Genomic DNA, 12892 nt, shown 5'->3' with positions numbered 1-12892 from the left:
CAGAGGCCTCTGGGGTCTCAAACGGATTCACTGGGTCCTTGAATGGATTCTGAGCCCCGTTGGCCACTCTGGGAGACTGCTGAGGTGGTGCGTGAGCAGTGCCGTTGTAAGGCCTCTCGCTCGCCTGATTGCCCGTTAAGTTACGCGAAGCACCAGTTGACGCGCCAGCCGCAGCTCCGGCCGCCGCTCCCACTCCAGCGCCGAACACGTCTGCAGAATTTCCTCCAGCCGCTCTGGCGATATCAAGGTTGGGAGAGAATTGACTGACTGCGCGCAAGCTGACCTGAGGCGGAGTGGGGGAAATTTGAGGTTGCGGCGGGCGCGTCGTTTGGGTCATAGGCGGGGGATTCACCGCTGGAGGTCGGCCTCCAGCAGCAGACTTCTCATTGTCTTGCTGGGCAAGGCTCTCCTGCTGCTCCCGCTGCTGCTTCTTCCTGTGTAGCCAGAAGAGCGCCATTCCGGCGATGACGGCAATCCCAAGCAGGACTCCAAGTGCTACACCAGCTTTGCCGCCTGCAGACAGGCCCCCAGAGCCAGACGCGTTCACACTGGCAGTCGCGGACGCGGCTGATGATGACGTGGAAGCTGCTTGATCCAAACCGGAGGAGCTGAGGGCAGCCGAAGTTGCCGCTGCGGCAGAGGTTAAGATGGTGCTGGAAAGAGGTGGCAAAGAAACCTCACTCGTGATGCTTGGACTGGTTGTCGAAGGGGCTTCGGTGATGGATGGAAGTTGAGTCGTGGGAGGAGCTGCCTGTGTCGTTTGCTCAGATGGTGCAGCCTCTGCCGTTTGGCTCGTTTGCTGTGGCGACGGCGCCTTGCTTGTCTGCTGCATAGGAGGACCAACTCCTACTGGATTTGCCTGCGTGGTTGTAGCAGGGTCCTGAGTTTGAGTTATGTATCCACCAATTGGGCCATCAAACGTGGGAGACGCAGTCACATAAACCACCGACACGAGTGTCTTGACGTGGCCATTTGGGTCGTCATTGGCCTGGTCTTGGGTACCAAAGCCAAAAAGATTCCCCAGTTCCCCGAGCAGATTGCGCTTGCTGTGCCCGTCCCCATGGTCGTGATGCCTATGTCCGTGTTGCCTATGTCCGTGCGGCATGGTTTCTCGTCCAAGCCACTGTGCTGCTCAGCACAGTTATCCCCAAGAACTAGAACTATATTGATATCTCAGCGATGGCCTACACAAATGCCAGTATGTATTGATCCCAACTGATCGTGCAGGAACAGGCACTGCCTGACAAATGAGCAGAGACGTTCAATATCTCAAACTAGACGCGCATGCAGCTGGCGATATCGTGTAACGCGATCAGAGAGCGACGATGCGGGACTCGCGTGGGAAAGAATGTGAGGCAGGTCCTGCTGGAGGACCTGTTCGAAACGCACAAAAGGAACGTGGGGTAGAGAATGAAAAGCCAGACTACAGCCTGTGCAGGACGATTCAATAGAAACGCGACAAGCTACCAGGCCGCAGCAGAAAAAATGGGTGCAGAGGCACACCACAAAGGAATGAAAGTGGTGAGAAGCCACAAGGAGAAAAGGGAAAGAAAGGATAGTCACGGACAGGATGAAAAGACAGGCATCATGACAGGGTTAGATGGGGGCTATGGCCGCCTCATGCCTGGTATCATGGTATCATGGTATCAGGCCATCAGGATTAAGGTTGGAGCGGCTCAGGAGAGAACGTGATTGGAGATTATCGCCTCGTGCCTGGTATTGTGACGGTATGTCACCTTATCCCCGCAGATTAATTTCACAGGAAAATGCGATCAGCGCCAGGTTCGTGGTTTCAAAGTTTGAGCTAGCTCCAACAACGGCAGTAGTGTGCTGCAGGGAAGAATCCTGTTTTGTTGTTTCGCAGCCACGCCGGCGCGCGTGGTGTATGCCAAGACCGTCCCTCACCCCTGCATTATCGCGTCTGATAGGCTTACTGTGTGAGACACTTATCCAGAACAGGCAAGGTTCCAGGAACGCACCCGGGGTGCCTGTGCACCTTCCAAGAAAATGAATAATAATGCCGCTTTTCCTCGGCTGAACTTGCAGGAGGGCTCGTGATTGTTTGTAATTGGAAGGGGCTTCTGCTCCTTCCTAATCCAATCTCGTCCACGCATCGGATTCATTTACCATAGTGGCCGATCATTGGCCATTTAATTTAAATTAGCTACCTCTCCAGCCAAATACCTCACTGGGAAAGTTGCCTGGGGAGAGAGTACGGAGTAAGGAACTCTTCGCCGACTTCGCTGACTAGTACGGAGTAAGTCGGTACTATGTAGTGCTGAGAGTAATAATAATACTTCAAGAGGTCACATTAGGACGTACAGATTTGGATACCAGGATACTGGTCGAGACAGACTCTAGAGAGTACCGATTAGGTGGTTAAAAGACCCGCTATTACTAGTACCCCTGATCTACAGTAAAAGTCGACAACTGATGGTGCTGAGAGAGGCTGAGTTCTTCGCCGACAGTCCTTCGAAGAGTACTTCTGAGTAATCATCCTCCTGTATGGAGCACAAGGATGCTTTCAAGACCTATGACTGCGATTAGAACTTGTCAAGTCGCTTTGTGCTTTATCTTTGGTTATTATCAACAGTTTTACGGCTTCATCGATCATGACAGGTAATGGCTTGTTGACAAGGCGCATCACTGCCAACAAGCCATCTCCATTTTTGCAGATACCAGGTAGATAATTTTGAAAAATCAGGGAGAAAGGCCTTGCCAGGCAGCAGGTCTGGCGTCATGCATCGTCCTACCTTGGTTCCTTTGTGCTGTCGCATTGGCTCAATTCGAGTCCTCCGACACATCTCTCTCCATGTCGGCCAATAATTATATTGAAAAGAAGGGGTGATTAAGAGCCTTCAAAAACAGTGAGTCGGAATCATTCACACACAAATCCTCACGGATCATCGCTTACCTCTGCAGCAGAGAGTCTTTCCTTGCTCGCATAACGCACCAGCTTGCTGGTCAGGTCACGGGCTTTGGTGGAGGCTCCCTTCAGGATCTCTTCCCACGGTTTGGCGGGATACTCCTGGAATTGGACCTTCCCCCAGTCTGGCAGCTTCGCCGTTTCCTGCTCTCTTCGTCAGTTCTTCCACTCTTGAATCTCCACCGCCGTTGCAACCGGGTTACTTACAGGCCAAACCTGCTCGTTGGGGGTACCGAGGGTCGTGAATATTGATTGAATAAGCGTCAGATCGCTGCCCAGAGGTCCGGAGTCAAACAATTGTCGGTGATTCGGCGACACTGCCTCCGCCACCACACACCCTGCAGCCCAGAGATCCAGAGTAGTGTCGTACTCCTTGTAGCCGAACAGGATCTCTGGAGGACGGTAGCAGGTGGTACCCACATCGATGATTTTCTTCGTTGCAGGCTCGGAGCTGGGATCCCCTTCCTTCCATGCGATTCCAAAGTCTGCCAGGTACGCAGGTCCCGATGGTGAAGACAACAGAATGTTGGACGGCTTGACATCGCGATGGATGATCCCCAGAGAATGCAGATGCGCCAAAGCGCTGAACATATCTCGCAAGTGGGACCTTATCTGCGATGCCGTCAAGTTCTCTCTATGCAGTAAGTTGTCAAAGTTGTACTTCATAAAGGGAAACACCATGACCAGCCGGCCTCCGGACAGATCAAACGACTCCAGAAGAGGGATGACATTCTCACTCGCAGCATCCCGCAGGATTCGGACCTCCCGTTTCGCGTCATGAGGAGCCGTCATGAGATGCGGAGTTGTCACCTTCAAAGCAACCAGCTTTCCATCCTCAGACCTGGTTCGATAGACGGTTGAGAGCAGACCGTCACCATGGTGACGACAGTGCTTATAATTGCCAAGGTCGATGCCCCCCTCCGTGAACTCCTCTTCCGGTTCCTCGGCGGCGGGTTTAGGGCTGCTGATCACCGGAGCCACAGACTGGGTTGCCTCTGCTTCGTCGATAGCTTCCTGGCACATTCGGTCATATTCTTCCTGATCATTACCACATGAGTAACGATATTCCGATACCGTGGGAAATTATCCCCGTTTTTACAAAAAGCAAATGAGAGATTCCGTTAGTGGCAGACCTTTGACGTTGCCTTCTCATATGCTTCGCTCTCATATCGCTTGGCCTGTGATTGAGCTTCTGCGTAGCTTGCAGAGGGCGAGGCACGTCCATAGGCGGCGGCACTGGAGGAGGCGTGAGAATGTAGTCCGAGAGAGAAAGCCCAATATAAACTCGCTCACAGCCAGTATACTGAAATGTCTTACATGGCTTGGATTGCCGTTAGTCTGTCCGTGAAACCAAGAGATTTCTTCCAATCCTCTCCAGCAGCCGCCATCTCGTTCGCTGGATTGTGCGGTTCCAAGGCTGTCAGCATGCTCCATAAATTTCGAGTAACCTTGTCGAGGGGAGATCCAGCTGACGTGAGAGTTGAAACTCGTACCCACCTCAAGCAGCTGTCTCTGTCTGGTTGACTGTTCTCTTGCGTAAATCAGGCTGTAGATGATCTGCGTATGCTGACTGTTCACTTCAAAAGAGTAACAAGTAGGAATGTCGATTTGGTTCCAGATTGTACTCCGGAGTACGGAGCACTTAGTGCAGCAGGTGACCTCGGCCAAGACCACGACGGACGCGGCTGAATGCTGAGCTGGGGGAGCCGGCTAGTGCAAGACTCCAACGTAACCCAGACGGCCCAATTACCCGGGAACTGCGGGCCTCTCCAGCACCTGACTTGACGTTGCTGACTGCTCCGCTCCATCGCATGCGCATCGCAGACTGCATTGCAGCTCTGCTCCTCGACATCCTCCTTCCAGCCTGGTCCAGCCCGCAGATCCTCCTCAATTAGTCCTTACACGTCTCCCGCCCCGTCTCGCTCCGAATACGACTATTATGCCCCTCGCACACTCCCTGGCCTTCATCGGACGTCGCTCATGAACTGCAGCCATGGAACTGTCAAGGCAGGAGTATCCAGCATTGCTGGTACGTCGAACTGATCCGAGTCCTCGAGGCCCATCGCATGGTGACTGACAATTCCCAATGGTGACAACAGACCTCGTTGCAGCCGAGTCAGGCTACAGCAGTTCTCAACGATCGCATTCGCGTGATTAACAAGATCAATGCGGATATTGCGGACTGGCTCCAGGTATCTTCACCTTCCGTCGGAGGGCTGCGCAACCGATAGAATTGGCTGATTCGGTAACAGGAGCGCCGGCGCGTGGAAGAGCTCTATGTCCAGGGCCTGCGGAAGCTCGCACGGAGACCCCAACTAGATGGAGGTGCTGCACTGGGGTAAGCGACGGTCGGAGCATGGAATATTCGGCAAGCTTGCTAAAACGTGGTCTCAGGATATTTCAGCTGCCATGGCAGCGGATCGTGAACGCCACCGAGTCCCTAGCAGCAGCGCACGAGACCCTTGCGCAGAAGATGGAGGAGGACGTGGAGAGACCGTTGAGGGAATATGCCACCAAGAACAAAGACCTACAGTCCATGCCCAACATACAGAACGACTTGACCAATCTATCGAAGAGTCTGGAAGCGGCACAGCGGAAAGTGGACAAGGCCAGAGAGAAGGGCCCCAAGGCCGCAGACAAGGTTGCTGCAGCTGTCGCTGCGCTGGAGGAAGCGAGCCAACAATGGGAATCACGGGCGCCATTTGTGTTCGAGCAGCTCCAGGCCATTGATGAAAGCCGACTCAATCACCTTCGGGACGTCCTCACGCAGCTCCAAACGCACGAGGTCGACCAGATCGAGCGCAGTCGACAGGCGGCAGAGAGTTGTTTGAATGCCCTCTTGACTGTGCAAACGGCAGACGAGATCAAGACGTTTGCTGCTAAGATCAATGGCGGGAGAGATCCGGTACCGAGAAGACCAGACTCAGCTGCCGCCAACGCGGCCGATCTTCCTCCTCCACCACGGCTCCAAGATGATGCTGCCAGTCAGCATTCTAACAGGTCAGGTGGTGTCCGAGTGCCTCCTCCAGGTATGCAATTGTTCCACCGATCGTCCCGAAGATCAACTTTGCTGATTTCCCATCGGTAGTTCCTGAACCGAGGCACACGCCCCTTGGTGGGCTGAGACGACTAGGCACGGTCATGAATCGGAGAAAGAGCATCGTCCAAGCCCCCGGTGGCGCATTTCCCCTTTCCGACAAAAAGAACCGTTCTCCATTCCCCTTCCGCAGAGGCGATTCGTCGCGAGAAGCACACACGCAATTACCGTCTACTCCGCCAGGTCGAGATACGCCGAGCGCTGGTATTGATTCTATAACTACGCCACCAGACCTAAGGCACGAGTCTCGAGGGCGGGATGACATCGCCCCAGTACCGGAGACACCGGTGACTATGAATGGAACGACTGCCGACCATGAGCACACTGAGTCGTCAGCTCAGGTAGGATACCTTAATTGTTAGAAATCTTTATTTCAGGTCAACTGACATATCTCAAAGCCACAAACGGATTCCGAAGGTTATTCGGAACGTCCGCAAACCATCGATGAGATAACAAGAGTTCAGAGAGAAGCAGCTGGGTTTGTGCTCTTCGAATTGTGCTCAACGGGAACAAACTGCTAACGATCTTCTACCAGGTTGGAGGAGTCCGGTTTAAACTTGACTATTCGCGACCAGCCAATTCAGGAGGATGAGGGTCAAGCCAAGCAAGCTATGGACGATATGGCCAACACTCTCAGACTGGTGAGTGTGGGTGCTGATCTAACCTTTGTCGTTGCTAATGTTGTTGCAGCAAGCCCAGCAAGCTGGAATTAGGCGAAATGCGGGCACGATTCGTGGTCGACGAGATGTCAGAAATACTGTCTTTATACCAACACCACCGGGAGGTCAGGAACATCCTACTTTCAGCCCCAGTCCGGACCTACCTGCATCAATATCTCCTGCTCTTCCAAGCAAGCCCAGTGTTCCTGCTGCCCACTCGACGATCCCAGAAGACCGGGCTTTGTCAGACACCACTTCGATCCACTCTTCGCATACATTACATAGTATCTCGGGCCCCGTCTCACATCCCGAGTTGCATGAGCCGGGGCTGAATGCATCCATCATCGAGACGGTAAATGCGTGGTTTTCGGAGGGCACTGTCACGAGGTCGTTTGTTGTCGGGGAGCTTGCTCTCGCCTTTAATCCTACAGGCAGTGAAAATCCTCAGAGCAGCACGGTTCGCCTCAACAATTTCCCGGTGCTGGAGAAGGTGGCGGCGAATCCGCATTTTGTGACGGAAGCTTCCGTTTCGGGAAAGAACGACGATGAGAAGAGAGGAGAGTATAATGTGTCTCTTTCCAGCATCTCTCGTTCTGTTCCTACGGTGGCTTTCAAGTACCAAGTCCACCTCGACCCGTCCAACCTCTCCTTATATTCTCCCATCATCTTCAAGCCAGCCTGGAACCTTGAGGAGTTCCAAGCCAGTGTCATCATCCCCTACGTTCTGAATCCGGCGTTCGTATCCGCCACGCCCTTGCAGTCCATCATTCTGAAGAACGTCGTGATAACAGTCAACTTGGACCTGTCTCCGGAGGACGAGGTCACGAAACAGCCTCGCGAAGTCGCTCGCGCGACAGGCGCAGTCATGTACCCCAACACGGGCGCCTCTTTCCGGCGCAAGCACTCCGCCGTGGTGTGGAAGCTACCAGAACTCGAAGTGAAAGCGGGAGTGGAAGACAAGTTCCTGGTACGGTTCACGACGGCAACGAGCTGGCCCCGTAAGGGGAAGGTCGAAGCGAAATTCGAGTACCAAACTACGGATACATCGTCGAGGCTGGGCATCAGCGTTGCTTCTGATGCTGAAGAGGAGCAGCAGCAAGAGCTTGATCCTTTCGCGGACGAGATGGCAGCGACCGCAGCCGACTCAGGAAGGACGTGGAAGGAGGTCCCTACGGTGAGAAAGCTCGTTGCTGGGAAGTATGTTGCTACCTAATTAATTCTTTCTTTCTGTCGTTTATTAGCATTTACTGTCGTCTGATCGTTCATCTCTTTCTTTTGTTTTGTCTGATTTTGCGGACCTCCATCCATCACCACCATCTTTGCCGTCGTTGGAATATAACTCGATCATCGATCAGATTCACATGATATCAATTTCTTTTCTTTCTTTTTTCTTTCTTTCTTTTCTTTTATTTTTTTCCCCCTGGACGAAACAGAATCCGAACCCGAACCCGAAACCAAAAATGAAAAAAAAATCCTTCTGTTCTTCAACCAACCAACCCTGTAATTCTCTTTTGTCGAACTTCCTTCCCACCATTTTATTTATTATTTTATTTATTATGTCTATTCCTCCTCCCTCGTTATATTTTATATATCCCTTCTTCTTGTTATGTACTGTATATAGAAGATGAATGAAAGAAACAAAGATAATCAGGACCGATTGAGCGACTGACCGCAGAGAGAGGGTAATGTAGTAGGCAGGCAGGCAAGACCTGCTCGTTAATTATATTAAATTAAATCAGTCAGTCAGTCAGTTAGTAAAATTGTTATTAGGGTGATGTTGTAAATTATAATATATTTGATTTCTCCTCTGCCATTTCAGTAGGGTCTGGTTCTGGGTCTGGTTCTATAAGACGTCGTTTTCTATGCTTCTCAGAGATTGGAGGCTTTCGCAATGCAATTCGACGAGTATAACCCCTTCTCTTAAGGGCTAGGGCTAGACAGCCTTCCTTAACCCCTAGATCCAGGGCTTCAATAACCTTTTTACATGGCATCCGTCGATTCTCCTTCGATGCACCACCGATAAAGGCTATAACCTCATCAACCTGCGCCTCACTGAGCTGGCTCCTCCGGCCCGGGGGCTTCTTTGAGGTCGTTACAGCATTTTGGCAGGTATATTGGACCTGCCCATATGAGAGCCCTAGCTGCGAAGCGATTTGTTGATAGGTATAGCCAAGGTCTCGCAAGAGGAGAATGCGGATCCGGTCGTCGCGGGGTCTGGGGGGTCTGGGGGCTCCATATCTAATTATAATAGTTAGTCGGGTAGGTAAATAGGTAAGGGGGGTTTGCAAACTAGGTCGATTCGTAGGTCGATTTGTAGGTCAAATACTCTGTAGTAGGTAGGTTGGTAGGTTGGTAGGTAGGTCAGTCGTACCCATAATAAGTAAGGTATATAGCTATTCATAGTGGTCCACCGTACTAATGATCTTTCCAGGGGATACCGGAGTATATGATATGCATTTCCTTTCCACTCGAAACAGTCAATAAATACTATACCTACCTAGGTACCTAAGTAGGTACTTAATTATTTAAAGGGGAAATAGCTATCTATTATGTGTATGACTTTGTCCATTTATTTTCCCTTGGAAGTTATTATTACCTATGTTTCTGTAACTTGAACCTGTACATACAATACATACATACTTATGGACGGAAACGATAAGATAGATTATCAACCAGGTGAATTTTGACTGTTAAAAACACTAGAACAACTGGTACATGTAGATAAGATGAGAAAATACCTAGTGATCATTAATTAATAGAACGCAAAGATGAAGGGAAAAAAAAGAGAGAAAAAAAAACAAGCTGATCTTTTAAGACCCCCCCCCCCCCCCCCCCTAAAAAAAAATTAAAGTGGTCGACTCGATCGGCTAGCTAGCTTCTAATTATCTCCTTCCTTCGTTTTCGGGTATATTAGTACTTGCTTGCTTCACGGGTGTGAGAGAGAGGACTTCCTCCTAATGTAGGACTCCTACATAGGCGCTGACCATTTATTTTAGTTATTTATTTTCTTTATTTTAATTTTTTTTCTATTAATATTCATTCGGACTTTGGAGTTGTGTTGTACTGTATGTAATGTATGCACTTAGGGTATATGTACCTGGATTGATAAATATACCCATTGCTTATTTACTTATTACAAGGAAAGGACTTATATGAGTATAGCGTTAGGTAGATACATACATACATAGGTAGCATATCGTCAATATAGGGGAATAAAGGGGAAAGAAAATCATGACTATAGCAATCATCATCTTCTCATCTCTTCTTTTCCTTCTTTTCTCTTTCTCTATGCAGCGACATGCATAGTACTAGTACATACATAGTCAGTCACGTACATAGTCACATACATACATGCGTACACACATTAGGTAGGTAACTAGTGTAGCTGGCCGGCTAGCTAACTAGATGATCATGGGTATCAGGTATCAGGTATCAATCAATCAAGGATGAGGTAGGTCATCTACATTTTCCCTGAACAGACAGAGCAAAAACAGAAAGCGAGATGAAAAGCGAATTGAAAAGAAAAAAGACAGAGAGATGAAACAGAGCCAATGGATAAATGGCTTGCTTGTTTCACAACATTATACCCTTAGCAGTCGTCTTATTATACTCTTGCAGCACGAGTCGTCTTGTCGTAAAACTCCAACGTCATCGCAGCAAGGAAGCATGGAATATCCTTCCTCTCCTCAACCCAGAACTTGATAAGATGCTTGATCTCGAGCGCAAACAGGCTGTTGGGCCCACCGGAGATCTTCATCGTGCCGTTCTCGCCGTCGAAGATAATCGAGTTCTCCTCGCCGTTGCCCATGCTCCCCGGCCCTCGGGCGTCGGGCGACACGTTCTTGTTGCCGTGACGGTATGCGGGCGAGAGGTGGAACATCGATGTGACGCGCACCCGGCCGTTGGGGAGGAAGTCCAATTTGTATCCCAGTACGGAGGCGACGGCTTCGCGGAATTCGGACGATTTGGCCGTCCAGATCTCCTTCAGGCGACGCATCCGTTTCTCTTTCTCTGCGACCGTCCGTTCCATCTCCTGCAGCTCGAGCTTCATGCTCTCGAGCGTGCTGACGGGGACTACCTTGACGTTCATGTGCTCGCCGCGCAGCTGAGCGAGGAGGTCGCGGTTTTCCGCCTTCAGAGCCCTGATGGTGGATAGCTTGAGGTTCTCTGCTTCAGCCGTTGGATTCTGGCGGAGTTCGAGAATGCGAACACGCGACTGCTCTTGCAGCGACTGGAGGTGCGACTTGGTCGCTTCGAGCTCATGGCGCAAAAGGGCTGCATTCTGCTCAGATTTGGACAGTGCCTCCTGCAGTGATCGGTTCTTGCGCGAGAGAACTGCCACCCGCTCCGGTTCCGCATCGCTGTCCGCCGGCGAAAGAGGTCGCTTGATGCCCCGTGGCTGCGCCTCGTCTTGCTGCATCTGCATCTCCCGGTTCGACAGCTCCTCATGCGCCTTCTGCAGCTCTGCACGGTACTCGTCGATGAGCTTCTCGAGTTGCGCGATCTGCTGGGATTTTTGCTCGTCATATCGACTCTCCTCCGCATTCAGGGTCATCTCCTCCGTGTCGAAAGTCTTCAGCTGCGCACGGAGATATTCGACCTCCTTGACTGCAAGGGCTCGTTGACGCTCTAGTCTGAGCCTTGCCCGGCTGTCGCCTGCGGCAGCACTGGCACTGCGCAGCTTCTCAACCTCTTGCTTTAGTTGATTCTTTTCCATCTCAAGGTCCTTTATGATCTCATCTTTTTCCAGTATCCGAGGCTCGATACTGCCAAGCTTATCAACAAGCGTGACCTTCTCAATTCGCTCTTTAACTAGTGCCTTCACGACCGCTTCTGGGGAATTAAATTCAGCTGCTAGGCCATCGGCTTGCAGGAGACTCGTCCATGATCGCCTCTCGTCCTCTAGGATCTGTTTCTGAATCTGCACATTCCCAAGCTCCGCTTCCAGATCTTTCATCAGGCGTAATTGATTCTCAAGCGATCTCTTCTGCTCCTCGACGACCTCCACGTTCTTTTGAACTTTCCGCAGATGGCGCAGCTCTGCCAATTGCTCGCGATTTGTTGACTCCAAGTTCCTGATGTGGCTGACCTGCTCCGACAGTTCTCTTTTCAGGACGGCCAGCGTTTCAGCATCATTCCCTTCAGCTCTCAGGCGCAAGTTTTCCGCCTCGAGGTTGGCGACTTCCGCTTCACGCTGTGACAACCGTTCTTGTGTAGCATTTAAATTATCCCGTGCATTATGAAGATCCCTTTGTAGATCCTCCAGCGTTTTCTGCAATGACGAGCGGATGGCTTCCAGCTCATTAATTCGATACTTGTATTGCCTCTCTTGGTCAGCCAACTGCGCTTGCGCGTCGTTGACCTCTTCCTGTAATGATTGGTTCTGATCTTGCAGTGTCCTGATCCTTCTCTCTAAGCTGGCTTTTTCGCTGAGGGCGGACTCTTGAGCCTCTTTCAGTTCCTTGGCAAGCGCTTCGCTTTTATGATTCGCTCGATTGCTGGCAGCTTCGGCGCCCTGTCCAGACCACGCATATTTCAGTAATTTGATAGACTAAGTATCTGATGAAACGGGATCACTCACCTGAGCCTTTCTAAAGTCCGCGTCTGCTTTCGCTTGCAAGTCTCTAAGCTCTTTCTCATGCCGTAATACCATAAGATCTCGCTCCTGCTTGAGATTCTCCAACTCATACTTCAGTGTATTCAATTGCACGCGTAATTCTTGATTTTCCACCTCTGAGCAGCCAAGTCAGCTTTGATCATCTTCTATCGGCGTGGGAGTCGCATCTTACCCGTCTTGGACGGTTGAGACGGACGGATAGACTGTCGGAAGGCATGTTGGGTCGATGACGCCGAAGGAGACGAGGGAGATCCGCCTGCCAGGAAGTCATAGATTGGCTGAGTGTTGGCGAGTCTGTGCGAACTCATCTAAGACACGTCAGTGTCTGTGTCCTGTATTGGAGCTCAAGTAATAGCAAAGTGATCCTCACGGTGAAAGTATCGGTGAAAGATGTATCCTAAAGTACTGTACATGTATCTGACAGCCGAAAGGCACACCCTTCAGCCCAAGATATGGGGACCAACTGACACGTGTCAAAGATGTTTCTCTAGACAATAGAATGTTTCATTGAGCGTAGCAATCAATAGACGTGTCGGCGAACAATCCATTGCCTTGTTTTGCGGCGCGGCGTTGCAGACATGCGGAACGCTGAC

General features: G+C 50.9%; 3 protein-coding genes across 3 annotated transcripts; 1 reads left to right on the top strand and 2 right to left on the bottom strand.

Annotated features, from left to right (window-relative positions):
- Positions 1-2826: 2826 nt before the first annotated feature.
- On the bottom strand, positions 2827-4314 carry VTN77DRAFT_8924 (uncharacterized protein; the record flags this gene model as incomplete). The annotated part of the gene is made up of 5 exons (XM_069425475.1): positions 2827-2856; positions 2915-3070; positions 3134-3964; positions 4060-4162; positions 4244-4314. The coding sequence occupies 5 exons, from the start codon at positions 4312-4314 to the stop codon at positions 2827-2829; spliced, it is 1191 nt and encodes a 396-aa protein (XP_069280801.1).
- A 605-nt stretch (positions 4315-4919) lies between these two features.
- Positions 4920-7895, top strand: VTN77DRAFT_8923 (uncharacterized protein; the record flags this gene model as incomplete). The annotated part of the gene is made up of 8 exons (XM_069425474.1): positions 4920-4955; positions 5026-5118; positions 5179-5264; positions 5321-5955; positions 6015-6364; positions 6422-6501; positions 6559-6664; positions 6714-7895. 8 exons carry the CDS (start codon positions 4920-4922, stop codon positions 7893-7895), a joined length of 2568 nt encoding a protein of 855 aa, XP_069280800.1.
- A 2391-nt stretch (positions 7896-10286) lies between these two features.
- On the bottom strand, positions 10287-12607 carry VTN77DRAFT_8922 (uncharacterized protein; the record flags this gene model as incomplete). Its single annotated transcript, XM_069425473.1, has 3 exons — positions 10287-12197; positions 12264-12415; positions 12472-12607. The coding sequence occupies 3 exons, from the start codon at positions 12605-12607 to the stop codon at positions 10287-10289; spliced, it is 2199 nt and encodes a 732-aa protein (XP_069280799.1).
- Between the last annotated feature and the right edge of the window lie 285 nt (positions 12608-12892).

The sequence above is a fragment of the Rasamsonia byssochlamydoides genome, assembly GCF_041956645.1.
Source record: "Rasamsonia byssochlamydoides strain NRRL 3658 unplaced genomic scaffold VTN77scaffold_8, whole genome shotgun sequence".
NCBI classification, from domain to species: domain Eukaryota; kingdom Fungi; phylum Ascomycota; class Eurotiomycetes; order Eurotiales; family Trichocomaceae; genus Rasamsonia; species Rasamsonia byssochlamydoides.
The sequence above is the reverse complement of the archived record's forward strand: the minus strand, read 5'-3'. Positions and strand labels throughout refer to the sequence as shown.